This window comes from Tenrec ecaudatus, chromosome 3 (genome assembly GCF_050624435.1).
Source record: "Tenrec ecaudatus isolate mTenEca1 chromosome 3, mTenEca1.hap1, whole genome shotgun sequence".
Classification (NCBI taxonomy): Eukaryota; Metazoa; Chordata; class Mammalia; order Afrosoricida; family Tenrecidae; genus Tenrec; species Tenrec ecaudatus.
Window position 1 is genome coordinate 10,916,737 of NC_134532.1, and position 16,175 is coordinate 10,932,911.

A 16,175-nucleotide genomic window follows, 5' to 3' on the forward strand; every position below is an offset into this window, starting at 1 on the left:
ATTTTTATAAGTTTAGTAGTAGGGTAGCATGTGGACATTGGGCCTCTTCACACACATTCCCTTAATACAAGAGCACCTTGCTCAGCTAAATGGTCATTTCATGATACCCACCTTCCTGACATGATCGCTGAAGACAGATGTGTGCATAAGCAAACGTGGTGAAGAAAGCTGATGGTGTCCGGCTATCAAAAGATATAGCATCTGCAGTCTTAAAAGTTTGAAGGCATCCAGCTCAGAAGCAACAAAGCCCAGAGAGAAGAAGCACACAAGCCTGTGTGAACGCGAGGTGTTGAAGGGATGAGGTAGCAAACACCAAAGGACAAAAACCATCATTGTCTGATTACCTTCTCCACATAAATGCCGAAGACAAATGTATGCATAAGTAAGTATGGTGAAGAAGGCTGATGGTGCGCAGCTATCAAGAGATATAGTATCTGGGGACTTAAAGGCTTGAAAGTAAACAAGCGGCCATCTAGCCCAGAAGCAACAAAGCCCACATGGAAGAAGCACACCAACATGTGTGATCATGAAGGGCAGAGGGGCCCAGGTTTTAAGCACCAAAAGTCGGGGTGGGTTGGGCGGGGGGAAATCATATCATCGTGAGTGAGGGGAGTGCATGATGGGGACCCAATTCCCATCTGTAGACAAGCGGACATTTCTTGAAGAGGGGTAGTGGGGAAGAGATGAGTCACTCAGGGTTCAGTGTAGCAATAAGGAAACTCACAACCAGGACAGATGAACCCCTCAGGACCAGCGGTGGGAGTGGCAATACCGGGAGGGAAGCGGGGAGTTGGCAACAGAAAAGTGGGTGAAGGGAGATTTGGGGCAGTGTAAGATAAGATAAAACAATAATTTATAATTATTAAGGATTCATGAGGGAGGGGGGAGCAGGGAAGGAGGGGGCGCGGAAAAAGGAAAATGAGGAGCTGATTCTGGGAACTCAAGCAGAAAGCGAATTTTGAGAATGACGAGGACAACGAATATATGTGTACTTTACACAATTGATGTATGTATGGATTGTGATAAGCGTTGCATGAGCCCCAATACAATGATTTAAAAAATAAAGTACAGTGCCTGGGTTTGGATTTACGGCAGGTCCGATCCCATGGGCTTCTCACAGTGCCCCAGGCCAAAGCACACTGCAGCCCCAGACTATTGCCTGGCTTTCCCCGTGGGCTTCAGGCACTGAAGCGGGTTGCACAGTGGAAAAAAAAAAAAAAAAGGAAAGTACAGTCTCACCCCACTCCCTCCCATCCTGGACGATTAAGCGAAGCTGGAATACTAGGAGGGTAAGGTAAGGTGGAGGGCAACTGAGACAAATGGCTCTCTGGAGGCCGGCTTGACTGCTCTCTCTGCTTCACTTTTCTGCTGTTTAGACACTGGGAGAGCTGGAGGAGTCACGAGGAGACCGGAGCCAGTGCAGGGACCCTTCCATTGCCTTTGGATCCACAAAACTTTTCACCCACCAGCCCGTGATCTTCCTGCATTCAGCATCTTTGCTTGTGACTGCATGAGTCTGAAGAGGGATTTATGGACTAGTATCAGACATGGATTTGATTTGAACTGGACTAGGATGTTTGATTGACATATAATTACTTCTTGTTACAAAGCTCTTTCTTATACATACATGAGCGTCACTGGATTTGTTTCTCTAGGCGACCTGGCCTAACACAAACTCTATTTTACTTCTCAGTTTTCCTCTTAGCTTTACTGGTGGTACCACTAACTCTCTTCAGAGCCAGATGTAAATAAAGTGCAAAAGAAGTGCAATGACCAAAGTTTTAATGCACGGACCCAAGCTCTATATGTTGTCTGAGTGAGAGCAGTGCTTAGACTGATCCTTTATGTCCATCACCAGATTCTGTGTGACTCACTTTCAGCCCCTTACAAGTTTTTTTCAAGTCATAATTTTGGCTCCACTATTTAGCAGTTATGAACACCAAGCAGATTTTTTTTTTAAACTTTGCTGTTCCAGTAGGGGAAATTTGGAGTTTGAAAGCATTCGGTAACCGAGTTATCATTGTAGTTGGAATCATATAGTCTTTGTAAGCTATTTTCTTTTATTTAACAAAATGCATTTAAAGTTCATTATGTCTTTTATAGTATGATAAAATGAAGGGGTTTATATTATAAAGTCAAATGGATCAGGAATCACAGTCATTGGGAATTTATTTATATTTAGAAAAACTTATTTAAGAGCTACACATAAAAACTGATATAGTCACCATGAGTTTCGCTCTTCTGCATAATTAAAAGTCGTGTTCCATTTTACATATTTAATTTGAATTCTAGAAATTACTTTTTGAAGGCTGTTTTGAAAATTTCTTATATAAGTGTGTAAGTTTACAAGTCTCTTATCTTTGTCTATTCCTGGATGTAGCTATGCATATACAGTTGTATATGCAATATTTCTTGTTTTTCCATAGTTTAAAATGTTTTTTATATATATTTTTAACCTAAAGCCAAAAGGTTGATTAAACAAACAGTAAAATACAAGAATAAGAAACAAATGAGTATCAGGGTAAAGAAAGGAGCAGCTGGTAAATTTCTTTAATCACTTTCAACACATTTGAAATATTTAAAGATATCTCCTTCTACTTCATGTAAAATAGGGAGAAAGGTGATGCTTTCTACTCCCATACAGTGACAGTCTTGGAAACCCACAAGGGCAGTTCTACTCTGTTCGTGGGGCTCACTGAGTCAGAGTGGACCTGATGGCAGTGTGGAATGGCAAATCGGTTGTTGACTTTAACAACTCCCCCCCACCCCGTTTCAAAATAAAAATAATGTACAACTTGGAGTGCTGGGTTGGGAATTCCTGAAAGAACCTACAGAGGACCAGGCAACAGCAGAAAAACCATCAGAAAGCCAGCACTTGGTGGGAAGTTCACCATTAGTCAATACAAGGGCTAGCGTTACATAATTCTGGGACTTTGAGACTAGCTAAAGGCCCTTTGGATTTTCTTTCCAAAGTATCCCCCATCTATAAACTCATTCTGTTCAAATCTTTTCTCTGACTTGTCTAAACTGTGTCCCTTGCCGGAAATCTTTCTTGTCAGTGGGACAAGACCTGTTAGGTAGAATAGGACCCAGGGGCTGTTCCTCTACATGCCAAGGCCACTCTCCACTACAGGAAGCTGGAAGTCGGGGGTGGGGGTGGGGTGGGGGGGGGGGGGAAGGATACTACACCATGGTGGGCGGTACACCTTGATGGGCCGATTAAGGCCAGCCAATGGGGTCAACTAGTATTGTCGACCACACCTCCCAGCAGAAGGCCCTAAAAAGCCGGAACCTGGAGACCACCGCCCTCTTTTTCCGGTTGCTCCTTGGCCTTCCACTTGGCCATGCCGAGGTCTCTCTCGGGCCTCAGGTTGCCACGAGAGAAGGTGCAGTCCCGTGTTCCATGACTATAAAACCTGAAACTTCTTCTGCCCTTTATAAAATCCCACTTGGATCACAAACCAGGGTTCAGCATGAATTTCTCTCTCATGCAAAGCCAAGAACTGAAGTATTTCTTATCCAAGGAATCTAACAGAACCAAGGAGTAGAGTGAGAGCCTTGGGAACGCTGAGCCTCCTCCTGGACAGGACAATGAAAGTAGAGCTCTTTATGAAACCTAGTGTATATAAATATAAATATATAGTGAGTCACCACTGCACCCATTCCCCGGAGTGGGTTCAGTGGAGTAATGGTTCGGGAACATTCTCTATGAAGAAAACTAAGCCAGAAGAGGACATCTAGGAGTGTGAGCCATATAAAAAAATTACCATTTTTGTGTGGGTAATCTCATATGGCTCAAACTAGTGACATCTAATGCATAAATAAAATACATGACTATGATTTTTCTTACTTTTTTTCTGCCCATAATTTTTACAGTAGGATTCATTTGAATTTGTTTACAGAAATATACCAAAATCATACTTTGTAAAAAAAAAAAAGCTCATTTAAGACAATTATTTTCTTTAAATGAATCAGCTATCACCGTATCTTGCACAGTCGAGCAGGTCAGTGCCAATCATGTCTGCGTTAGACTATGCATGCCATGGCGTCACATTCATGTCTGCAAGTGTAGGGGGTAAGGAACAGACATGCTTTCATCATTGTGCAGTGGAGGGCGCAAAGAATAGATTAAAGAGCTGCAAGTGGCTATTACCACGAAATACATTTTACAAGATCACCTCTGTCCTTCAAACATGACCCACCACCACTGCCTGCAATTTACTACGGATTCTATGCTAATCGGTGATTTTATTCCTTCATATTTATTATATCATTATTTGGGTCAAAAAGAATGTTTAGCCAAATTGTCCAAAACATAAATAAAAAGCTTTTACCACAAGAGCAAGGTCAGTTCGTTCTGCTTAAGAGTTGGTATAATGCAAGTAACTGCAAAATGGCCCCAAGTAAAAGTTATTCCCATTTCATCACCCAATGTGGAAAGGAAAGGTGCATTTCAGAAGTTAAAGCAACTAGAACATGCATAACAAATAACAATGAAGCTTTTTGCACTACCTTCTACCAAATGTGAAGAGAGTATTTATTTAAAATCAGTGCCTATTTTCATTATTATGTGTTTCACCGTTTGATACATACAATTCGACACTGTTGCCAGGATACTAAGTAATTATACATGTCTACAGAAATGACAATGTGGATTCAAAGTCTAAGAGGAGAGCTTTCATTGCTGCTAGTAGCTCAAAATCAAATACTTTAGTCTGGTAGAAAGTATTTAATGAGATACTTTTCGACTATAATTAGAGGCACACTGTAGCAAATGTTTCCTTAACTTTCTGGAATATTATTACTACATAAACTTCGGTTCAGAGTAGAGTACAGAAAGTAGAGAACAGCTTCAGGAATGGTGACTGCTTATCTGCAGAAAAGAACACTTTTTACCTTGAATGCAAAAGAGTCAGAGTATAGCCATGAATTGACAATGGATTTTTATAAACACTCCAATTCCTTTTAAGCTTGTCCAGAACCAGAACCAGTTATTATAGGTCAACTTTGACTCATGTAACCCCAAGTATATCAGAGTAGAACTATGTACTCCCTAAGATTTCCAGTGACTAAATTTCCAGAAGCAGAACACCAAGCCTTTCTATGAGTGGATTCGAACCCCTAACTTTCTGACTTTCTAGTTAGTACTCATGCATGTTAATCACTGGTGCTACCAGGTATATGAGTGTGTGTAAATATGTAAGCACATATATATGCATATATAATTAAATAGGATGCTTGGCTATCTATATAAACTTGTCCTATTAGTTTTTGTCTTAGTACTTAGCTAGGCTTTTATCAAAAGTTAAACATTTTTTGTCAGCTTACACCCTATTGCTTATGTAAACATCCACTGTCAGAATAAGAACATTATAACTACATCTTGTGGTAAACTAATTCACTCTATACCATGTTAACCTAGTTATATTCTTTTTGCTTAAAGGATCTAGTATTTAAATCATACTTATTTTTTTCCCAGCACTTAATAGAAGTATTTATTTTATCTCCACAGGGAAAGAGGGACCAGCCCTCAATCCAGTACTCCAAGATGTAAATGCAACATGCTGGCATGGAGTAGAAAACGAGTGGAGATCTAAGGGGCTGGCCCCAACCTCAACTACGTGGACACTTGCCCCTCCCCACAGAATTTATTTCAGACGACAGCACTGAGGCTACAGGTCCAGGAGAGGGACATGTCTGATCAGAGCACATGGGAGCAAATGAAGGGGGAAGAGAGTGGAGCACATCCTGGCCCACCAAACCTGGAGGACGATATTCCCGCTCAGAGCAGCCAATCCAGAGAAGACCATATGACTGGCCCTACTATGAGACAAAACATCTCTCCTTAACCCATAGGCCTACAGGGGACAACCCTGGAGACCTGGAGAGTGTGGGAATTGTGCCTGATCTGACCCCACCACACTGAGACAAAACACTAAGGAGGTGCAACAGAACAGCAAGGGGAATAGAGCAACTTAGTACCCAGGGAATACCAAAAATAGACTTAGGGGCCAGGGCTAGGTGCCCCATCAGACTCGACCGGAAAACACTCCTAAAGGCCAACAACACAGTCCTTGAACTAACTAACTACAAGCTTTTATTTGTTGGTTTGGTGTTTTTTTTTTTTATTGGCTTATTTTGTTGATTGGTTTTGCTCTCTCGTTTTTGTGCATGTTATTATCTCGGCAGATCTAAGTAAGATCGGCTGGATGAACAATCTGGAGGAGAAAACAACAGGACAGTTCCGGGGGAACATGGGAGAGGGGTAGGTAAAGTGGTGTTAACCCAGGGACAAGGGAACAAGTGATCCAAATTGGTGGTGAGGAGGGTGTAGGAGGCCTGGCAGGGTGTGACCAAGGGTAATGTAACCAAGAGCAATTACTGAAACTCAAATGAAAGCTGAAGATGATAGTGGGACAAGATGAAAGTAAAAGGAAATAGAGGAAAGACCTAGGAGGCAAAGGGCATTTATAGAGGTGTAAAAAGAGGCATGTATATATCAGATATATTTTTATATGAGGGTGTAGAAATAGATCAATTTGCATGTTTAGTATTAAGGTAGCAGATGGGCATTGGGCCTCCACTGATGTACTCCCTCAATTCAAGAATACTTTGTTCTAGTAAACTGGCATGTCATGATGCTCTCCTTTACAACACAATCGCTGAACACAAAGCAGGTGCGTAAGCAAATGTGAAGAAAGTTGATGGTGCCCAGCTATCAAAAGATATAGCGTCTGGAGTCTTAAAGGATTGAAGGTAAAGATTGGGAAATAAAATTGTGGAGAGTGCTGATCTAAGAATCTAGGTTTAACTTGTTCCTATCTCACTACTGAGTGAACTTATGTTAAGTTAATCTTTTTGAAACCCTTAATCTTCTCATTTATAAAATGAAGATTGGCTTAAATAAGTCTCCTTTATCTCTAAAATCCCTTATTTTTATACTTCATAATGTAAAGTAACATGCCGTGGCCTGGTTTAAAAGTCTACATGTATTCAGGCATTTTATTAATATTTATTAAGCACCTAACCAGCTTAGGTGACAGCTGAGAATCTAGGAAATGGAAATCAAAATTAAAGTCCTTAAGTACACTTTGCTTCTCTTAAAAGAGTTAAATATAGTCAGGGCCCAAATAACAGAAATGCATTTTATTATAATAACTAACTTTATCATTATAGCCTCTGTCCAAGTAAGACATATTGAATTCTTCACTTGCTTCTAAAAAACAAAAGCATTTATGAGTAAATTATGTTTGCAATCAGTTTCCCAAGTATAAGCTTATGAAGTTTATTACTAAAGACTTAAAATGTCAAGATGACAATAAATGTATTGTTTTAATCCATGATGAAACTTATCCCATTTCCATTATTATGCCTACAGGAGGAGCTTTCAATATTTGTGGAAAATGTTAAAGAAAATGGAATTTTCCTATGAACTTTTATTATTTAAATAGGGAGAGGTGACAGAAGGTCTAAAGATTCAAGTCTTACTATATCTATATAGGCAACTCATGGGTTACAAATGTCCAACTTACAAACACCTTTCTTGCTCTATAAATTGGTTCTAGCTGCAGGGTCAGCAGTTTGAAACCATCAGCTGCTCCGTGGGATTAAGATGGAGCTTTCTACTCCTGTAACTCACAGGGGCAGTTCTGGCCTGCCCTCTATATAGGCTTTGAGTCAGCATGTCTCATGGCAGTGAGCTTGGTTTTTCATCTTAACGAAGAGAAACAGGAATAGATGTGAAGTTTTGCCATTTAAACAAAAATGGCACCTAGAATAGGAACAATTAAGGGTTGAGGCTGAAGGGCAAGACTTCTAATAGGCGCTGTGAGTCCTCTCAGGAGGCCTTAAACATGATATTGCATTGGCAAGGGTGGAGGAGACAGCCACGTTTTCAAAGTGGGACAGGGCTACAGCAGGACTAAGCTCGAAATGCCAAACAAGAGAGTTGATTGCCATGCAAGGTGTACAATGCACACCAATGTACGAAATACAATTACATTTCAGGCTTTTAACCTATACTTTTTATAATTCTACCTTTGGGTTCATCATAACTTTAAAAACTCAGGTCTGTTCAGTGATGTCTCCTTGGCCATGACTGAAACAGGGCCGATTTCAAGAGGTGACGCAGTTTGGAATGAATCTCATTCACAAATCAGGGAATGTCTACAATTAGATTATCTCCCCTATCAATTAAAGCTGACATTTCCATTCAGATTCAGTCTCACAAAGGTTACAAATATGTATCAACTTACAATGGAAAAAAACTGTTATTTAGTATTTTACAAATGCTTTACAAATCCAGGACCATAATCACCTTTATTAAAAAAAAAAAACCAACAAAAATTTTACAATGTAATGTGAAAAAGACTATATTCCTCTGCCAATAAATATAGTTCCTAATAATAAGTTCCAAAATGAGTAGAATTATTATCTCCAGAATAGGGTTGAGGAGGAGGGGGAAGAGGAGGAGGGGGGGGAGGGGGCAGGGCATATGGTATATTCAAGCATGCATGAGCTGCCACATTCGGAGCGGACCAATGCATGCTTACAGGAAGAGATGGAGGTGGGAATGGAGGGAGTGAAAAATTCGGTATGTCAAACTGTGGAGGAGGAAAAGGATAGTGTGACACCATAGGACTGTCTTGTCTCTGAAGAGGAAACGCTGATGTCTCCTGAGATACTGTATGCTCTGAAGTATAAAAGTGTTGAGATGGGGGTCTTCCACGACAAGCCTGTGGATATCTGTCCCGGGAGAATCTTCCTGTGAATTCTTTGTTGAGAAATTCTTTTGAGTTCTCTGAAGCAGAACTGTGAGCATTCCAATTCTGGTGTACTTCTACAAAATCTCCACCTTAGGGAAAAAAAAAACACATCAATTTTAAAATATTAATAAACATCTGAATTTTCAAGTCTCATTTCTTCAACTTTGCTGTCAGTGAAGACAGCATGGGGAGAAGTAACGAGGCACTCTTGCCGTTATCCATCCAGCACAGTAAGAATCACAGGAGAAACCCAAAACTCGACTTTCACCAACTAGCCTTTTTCTCAATGTCAACAGATTAAATTTGGTTTTCTATCCTCATTTGGTTAGGAAGAGGCAAACAAATCTTTCTCTATTAAGCAGTGTCAATAAAACAGCAAAAGGAGGATTAAATAAGATTCAGAATCTTAAAAAGTAGCACCCAGTACATTCAGACTAAAAAGAAAATCATTGATAACAGAAACCAGAATGATTTCAAATGAGGTGAAAAATGAAAAATAGAGGTCAACACCAAAAATGACAAAGATGCTAGGTTACCTGAAAAAGATCTTAAATATTCATCATAAAAATACTTCAACAAGAAATTATTAATGAAAGTGAAGAGCTGATATTAAGGTTTCACGTAGAAAGCAAATGTTTTGAGAATGATGGCAACAACTGTACATAAGTGCTTGACACAATGGATATATGTAGGGATTGTGATAAGAATTGTACAAGCCCACAATAAAACGATTTTTTTAAAAAAAGAATTGTACATTTTGGGGGGGTAGAGGGGGTAAGGAAGTGGTGTTAAAAAACACAGGGACAAGGGAACATGGGACCCAAAATGGTAGAGAGGGGGGAGTGACAGGCCTGGTGGGGAATGACCAAGGGTAAGGTTGCTTAGAGAAGAGGTATACTCTAGCCCAGGTGGCGACGAAGCATGGTTGTAGGGCAGGAGGAAAGTCAAGGGAGATGGAGGAAAGAGCTAGGAGTCAAAGGGCATTTATGGAGGTCTAGACACAGACATGTACATGCAAATATATATAGGAGGATGGGGAAGTAGATCTATGTGTTTATATTTATAGGTTAAGTATTAAGGTGGCGGAAGGACCTTGGGCCTCTACTCAAACACTCCCTCAATGCATGAATACTTTCTTTTATTAAATTGGAACTCTATGATGCTGACTCTTCCGACACAACTGCTGGAGCCAAAGGGGGTGAACAAGTAAATGTAGTGAAGAAAGCTGTTGGTGCCCAGCTATCAAAAGAGATAGTGACTGGGATCTTAAAGGCTTGAAGATAAACAAGCGGCCATCTAGCTCAGAAGCAACAAAGTCCACATGGAAGAACACACCAGCCTGTGTGATCGAGTGGTCCCGAAGGGATCAGTTACCAGGCATCAAAGAGCAAAAAATCATATCATTGACTGCACACCTCCATGATAGGATCGCTGAAGACAAATGAGTGCATAAGCAAATGTGGTGAAGAAAGCTGATGGTGCCCGGCTATCAAAAGAGAGTGTCTGGGGTCTTAAAGGCTTGAAGGTGAACAAGCGACCATCTAGCTCAGAAGTAAAAAAGCCCACATGGAAGAAGCACACCAGCCAGTGCGATCACGAGGTGCCAAGGGACCAGGTATAAGGCATCATGCAAAAAAAAAAAAATACATGTGTGTATGTATATATGTGTGTGTGTATGTATATATGTGTGTATGTATATATATGTGTGTGTATATATATATACCGTATTAGATGAAGGGGGAAATGCAGAGTGGAGACCCAAGGCCCAAGTGTCGGCCACTGGAGATCCCCTCATAGAGGGGTTTAGGAGAGATGGGTTAATTAGGGTGCGAGGTAGTACCGATGAAGAACACAGCTTTCCCCCGGGTCCTGGATGCTTCCTCCCCCCAACTACCATGATCCAAATTCTACCTTGCAGGGCTGGATAGGGCAGAGGCTGTACACTGGTACATATGAGGGCTGGAGGCACAGGGAATCCAGGGTGGATGATACCTTCAGGACCAAGGGTGTGAGGGGCGATGCTGGGAGAGTGGAGGGTGAGTGGGTTGGAAAGGGGGAACTGATTACAGGGATCCACATGTGACCTCCTCCCTGGGAGAGGGATGGCAGAGAAGAGGGGGAAGGGAGACTCTGGATAGGGCAAGATATGACAAAATAACGATGTATAAATTACCAAGGGCACATGAGGGAGGGGGGAGAGGGGAAAAAAAAAGAGGACCTGATGCAAAAGGCTTAAGTGGAGAGCAAATGCTTTGAGAATGATTGGGGCAGGGAATGTATGGATGTGCTTTATACAATTGATGTATGTATATGTACGGATTGTGATAAGAGTTGTATGAGTCCCTAATAAAATGTAAAAAGAGAAAAGAGGAGTAAAAAATGATTAGGGCAAAGAATGTACAGATGTGCTTTATACAATTGATGTATGTATATGTATGGGCCGTGATAAGAGTTGTATGAGCCCCTAATAAACTGTCTAAATAAATAAATAATAACTGTCTAAATTAATTAATTAATTAGTTTAAAAAAAGAGAATTGTACAAGCCCCCAATAAAATGATTTTTAAAAAATCAGTTAAAAAAAACAAAAAACAAAACATCAGAACAGCCCTTGTGAGTTTCAGACTTGCTCTTTCTGGCATAAGAAAGTCTTCTCTCTTCTGAGCGGCTGGTGGCTTTGAACGAAGATTTTGTGGTTATGAGCCCAAATCGTGACCACTACGACACCAGAGTTTCTCAGGAAAAGCAACGAACTCCCCCCAAAGTAACACAAAGTAGGTGGTCTTGCATGACCTAACTTAGCTACAAAGCTCAGCAATAAGGAAATTAGGACAAATTTAAGGGCCACATTATATAGCACACACAAACCAGCAAATATAATAAAGGAAACAATCAGGGGAAGACCAAGTAGATGAGATATCACACCTACAATGACAGCTCAAGGAAGAAAATTGGAGAACAATTGTTGGAGATATTGGAACTCTCATACACTGCCGGTGGGATTGTGAATATACATAACCATTGTAGAAAGCAACGTGGAACTTGGTGAAACAGCTTAGAATAGAAATACCATATGACCCAGCAATACTTGCTCCCTGTTTGACATATACCCCCAAAGAATTTAAGTCAGAAACAGACTAACATTCTCTCCCATGTTCACTGCATCATAGTTCACAAAAGCAAGGAGATAGAAACAGCCCGTGTCTATCAATGATAGTGGGTCAAGGCATGATGAATTCCCTGACTTAAATCTCTTCTCCATTTATCAAGAGGTTATCTTTTGGTACAGTTGGGAAGATTTTGGTGGTTACATTGAGCGGTTTTGCACACTGATGGCGGCAATCCTTGATCTTCATCAGAAAGTGCTTCAAGTCCTCCTCACTTTCAGCAAGCCAAATTGTTGTCATCTCCGTATCTCAGGTTTTAATGAGCCTTCCTCTCCAACGCTGATGCAACAATCTTCTTTGCTTGGTATACACATTGAATAAGTATGGTGAGAGGATACACCCGATCACCCCTTTCCCGATTTTAAACCATGCAGTAGTGTTCCCTTCTTCGGTTCCAACCACTTTTTTTCCCTTTGGACTTTAGATTCATTTGGGGTTATTTGCACATGTTAAGAGAATATATTATTTGCTTTAAAAGACAAGACAACTCCCCCCCCTAGCAAGATCCCGGCCTAAATATATTTGCTTTAGTTGAATAAAATTTCATTTTATACCACTGAAAGTATGCTGAAATTCGTATTTTATGCCTTGAACTTTATTTCTGATTGCACCCTTAGAGCACGTGTAGATTTTTATTTTCAGAGACATGAGTTCTGGTTCACGTGTACATGCATACACACACACACACACACACACAGTGCAAGACAGCATCAACGCTTCTTCACTGGGCTTAGTTTCAAAGCTAAGTTTCATACGTGGCATACATCGTGGCAATCTTTTTCTCGAAGCATTTCCACCAAATGCTTGAAAGAACAAGTTAGATAGCTATAGCAACATGGTCAACAAAGATCTATTTGCAGTGATACAACTTTTGCATACACTGAGATTTAAAAAAAATGACAGCCTCTTTTCTCTTTTTATCTCTGCTACTGTGACACATTTCCGAACTTTCATGTCACAGAAAATGCAACATACTTTACCATCAACTTGCACTCCGTCTTCCAAATTTCCTGGCATAGACTAGTAAGTGCTTCCAGAGCTTCAGCACCTTAGGGCGCATTTCAATTGGTATGCCTTCAATTCCTGGAACCTTGTTTTTGGTTAATGCCTTCAGTGCAGCTGGACTTCCTTCGTTCCTTCCTTCCTTCCTTCATCATCGGTTCTTGCTCACATGACACCTCGTGAAATGGAGGGCTGTCGACTGCTTCTTTTTGGCACAGTGATTTTGTGTATTGTTTTCAATTTCTTTTGATGCTTCCTGCATCATTCATTATTTTGCCCACGGAATCTTTCAATATTGCAACTCAAGACTTGAATTTTTTCTATAGTTCTTTCAGCTTAAGATATGTTGAAAGGGAACATCAAAAGTCCCTGAAAAACAATGATGAACCACAAAAACCTTCATGACATGGATGGCTCTGGAAACCATTATGCTGAGTGACGTTAATTAATCATGAAAGAGCAACTATTGCATGAGGGAGATGGGGGACATGCCTGTACTGGAGAAGGTTACCCACCTGTGTAGCGCATCCCCTTGTAGAGAGCCCAAAGGGAAAATATTCTTAACATTATGTCCCTAATTGGGTACTTTTGGCCTGGTTTCTACCCAGACCCCTGGTCACCCAAGAAATGTACTGCAGACAACTGGTACATTATAGACTGTCCTTTTGAGACATACAACATCCTTCATAGACCAAACCAGAGGGAGACAAGTTGTAAACCCTGCTAAGTGAACTGGACTTTACCTTAAACTCCTACAGCAGAAGTTAGGAGCAGACAGAAATATCCTTTTGAACTTAAAACTGAAATGCTCTAGTGAGAGAAGCAGACAATTGCTATCCAAAGGTAAGGGAACTGGTTGTCATTGGATTTGGGGCAGGTTCAGACTAATTGCTTTGAAGGTGCCCAAAACATAGCAGCCTAGGACCAAAATATGAAAGGGTACCCCCAACCCCCCACCTCAAAAACGGACTTTTTTTCAAAGCTATATATTTAATTTTTTTTAAAAAACCTTACCACCTTCAAAACACTCTCCATTACACTTAATACATTGGTCAAATCTCTGGTTCCATTCTTGGAAACATTGTGAAAACATCTGTTTGGATGGATGTCAGTATCCATCGTTCTTTCTTTACCTCATCTAAGTCACTGTTGTCCTTTCACAGAAACAAAAGGAAGTCGCAGGGAGTGAGGTTGGGTGAGTAAGAGGCAAGAGAGGCACGCTCCTTTTTGCCAAACACCGACACACTGAGATGACTCTACAAGCAGCCCTTTTGCAGCACACTATTATGCTATCTTTTCAGAACCTCTAAATAGAAAGCTTGATTAACAGCCTGACCAGGTGGAACTCCAAATGAACTACAAGTTGACATTTTTCTTCATTCGGGAAGGGAAAGGATGCCCAGAACAAGGTTTGTCATCAATCGACATTTCACCTTTTTTGAAATGAGTAAACCACTTGTACACGAGTTTTTTCTACTGCACGGTCCTTGTAAGTTGTATTCAATAGCACAACAGTTTCTGTGGCAGTTTTTCTGAGCGGGAAACAAAATTTCAGATCCGTGCACCATTCTCTTAAATTAGCCATCACAAAAAACAAAGATTCGAGCAAAACTGCTTCCACAAAAATATTATTGTGACTAGAGAACCTTCTCAGGCGATGCCACTGGGTGCACTAATTCAAGAGAGTTGTTTGATGCTCACCTAGGGGGAAAAATGCGTACTACAAAAGCACCCTTCAGCCCAGCGCAATTCTGAGGTTTTTTTGGTTTTCAGGCACTCCATCTTTTTGTGTCATGTGTTAGTCCACCAGGCAGTTATGCCTTCATAAATGAATGTTACTGAGAGTAGTGCTGCACCTCCACCCACGTGGCTTAGTGTTAAGGCTCCCATGATTCCAATATCTGAAAATTAAGAATTATGTATCGGAATCTAATAAGAACTCATGTATAATTTCCTTTGTTCAACAATGTGTTAGCGTTGACTAAACTATGTTACTATCAGAATTACCTTAAGCCCCATGGGGATGATTTATGATGTAAAATAAAATGGTAATGATGTCTCTAAAAGTGAAATAGGGACATACAGAAACATAAATTATATAAATGGACTTTGAACTGCCATCGGATCACAGCCTAATACAACAATTAGTCCTTAAGACATGCCCTGTCAAAAACCCATCCAACATGAGTTCAATAAAGATATGGCCACACCAAGCTGGTGAAGAAATCTGACGGTACCCAGATATCAGGAAAAGTGGTGTCTGGAGTCTTAAATCCAACTCCCAAGTAAACTCATTGTCATTGAGTCACTGCCGACTCAGCAACCCTGTAAGATAGGGTAGAACTGCCTCTTATTTTACAAGACTGTAATTCTTCCTGGGAGTGGAAAGCCCTGTCTTTCTCTCACAGAATAGTTGGTGGTTTTGAACACTCACTTAGCAACTGCATGTAACCACTATTCAACCAGGTCTTAAATCTTGTCTCAAAACAATCACCCATCTAAGTAAGGAGTCAGCTAAGACCACACGGAAGCACATCAGCCTGTGTGATCCAAGAAGTGTAAATAATAATATCTAAGCCTATAGGAGGGAATGGTACTACAATCTAAATTCTAAATGCCTGTTTTATGTATGCTACGGATGATAGTGGAAGCCCAACATCCAAATGCAGTGTCCCTGAGTGGACTGAGTCCCCTGTCCATAGACTAGGAACGCGAACAGTTCCTACCGTGAGATAAAGAGCATTGTAAAGTGGATTTTAGCAGTGGTGCTTAGGCTGGAACGGGACACCTTGCCATTAGATCTCCCTTTGGACCTACTTTAAATTTATTCCAAGTTTTTAATATTATCTACTTCCTCTTAGATTGAGGTCTGTTTTATATGGTCACTGTTGTTGGTCTTTTTGTTGTTCGTCCTTGTCTGGGATGTTTTCCAGTATAAGCCAGCATTCTGTAGTAAAGACGGCAGCACTTGCATTAATGATTCCTTGGGGAGAGCTTGGAAGGGGAGGGTGGAGAAAATGGAGAGTGACACCAATTGGCACAAGAAGGGGGGAAAAGGCCTAAAAGTTGACTGTGGGGATGATTGCACAACCCTTCTTGATAGGTTAAGTACAGCTCAAAAATACTATTTTTAAAAAGGAAAAAAAAAAAAAGAGAGAGACCTAACATTTATGTCACTGGAGATCTAGAAAGAAAGAGTCAGAATAAAAAAAATACTTGAAATAATGGCTATACATTAGAAT

At 40.6% G+C, this 16,175-nt stretch overlaps 1 protein-coding gene and 1 non-coding gene across 2 annotated transcripts in view; one reads left to right on the forward strand and one right to left on the reverse strand.

Moving 5' to 3' along the window:
- The first annotated feature begins 1,072 nt into the window (after window positions 1-1,072).
- LOC142444135 (small nucleolar RNA SNORA42/SNORA80 family) lies at window positions 1,073-1,205 on the forward strand. Its single transcript, XR_012783797.1, has one exon. It is a non-coding gene; the product is annotated as a small nucleolar RNA SNORA42/SNORA80 family (small nucleolar RNA).
- Window positions 1,206-4,560: 3,355 nt separating this feature from the next.
- The window catches only part of NAF1 (nuclear assembly factor 1 ribonucleoprotein), a 51,114-nt gene continuing 39,499 nt past the window's right edge, over window positions 4,561-16,175 (reverse strand). The window contains exon 8 of the mRNA XM_075543648.1: window positions 4,561-8,854. Coding sequence (XP_075399763.1) covers window positions 8,400-8,854 — 455 coding nt within the window. The 3' untranslated portion in view covers window positions 4,561-8,399. The remainder of the gene's footprint in view (window positions 8,855-16,175) is intronic.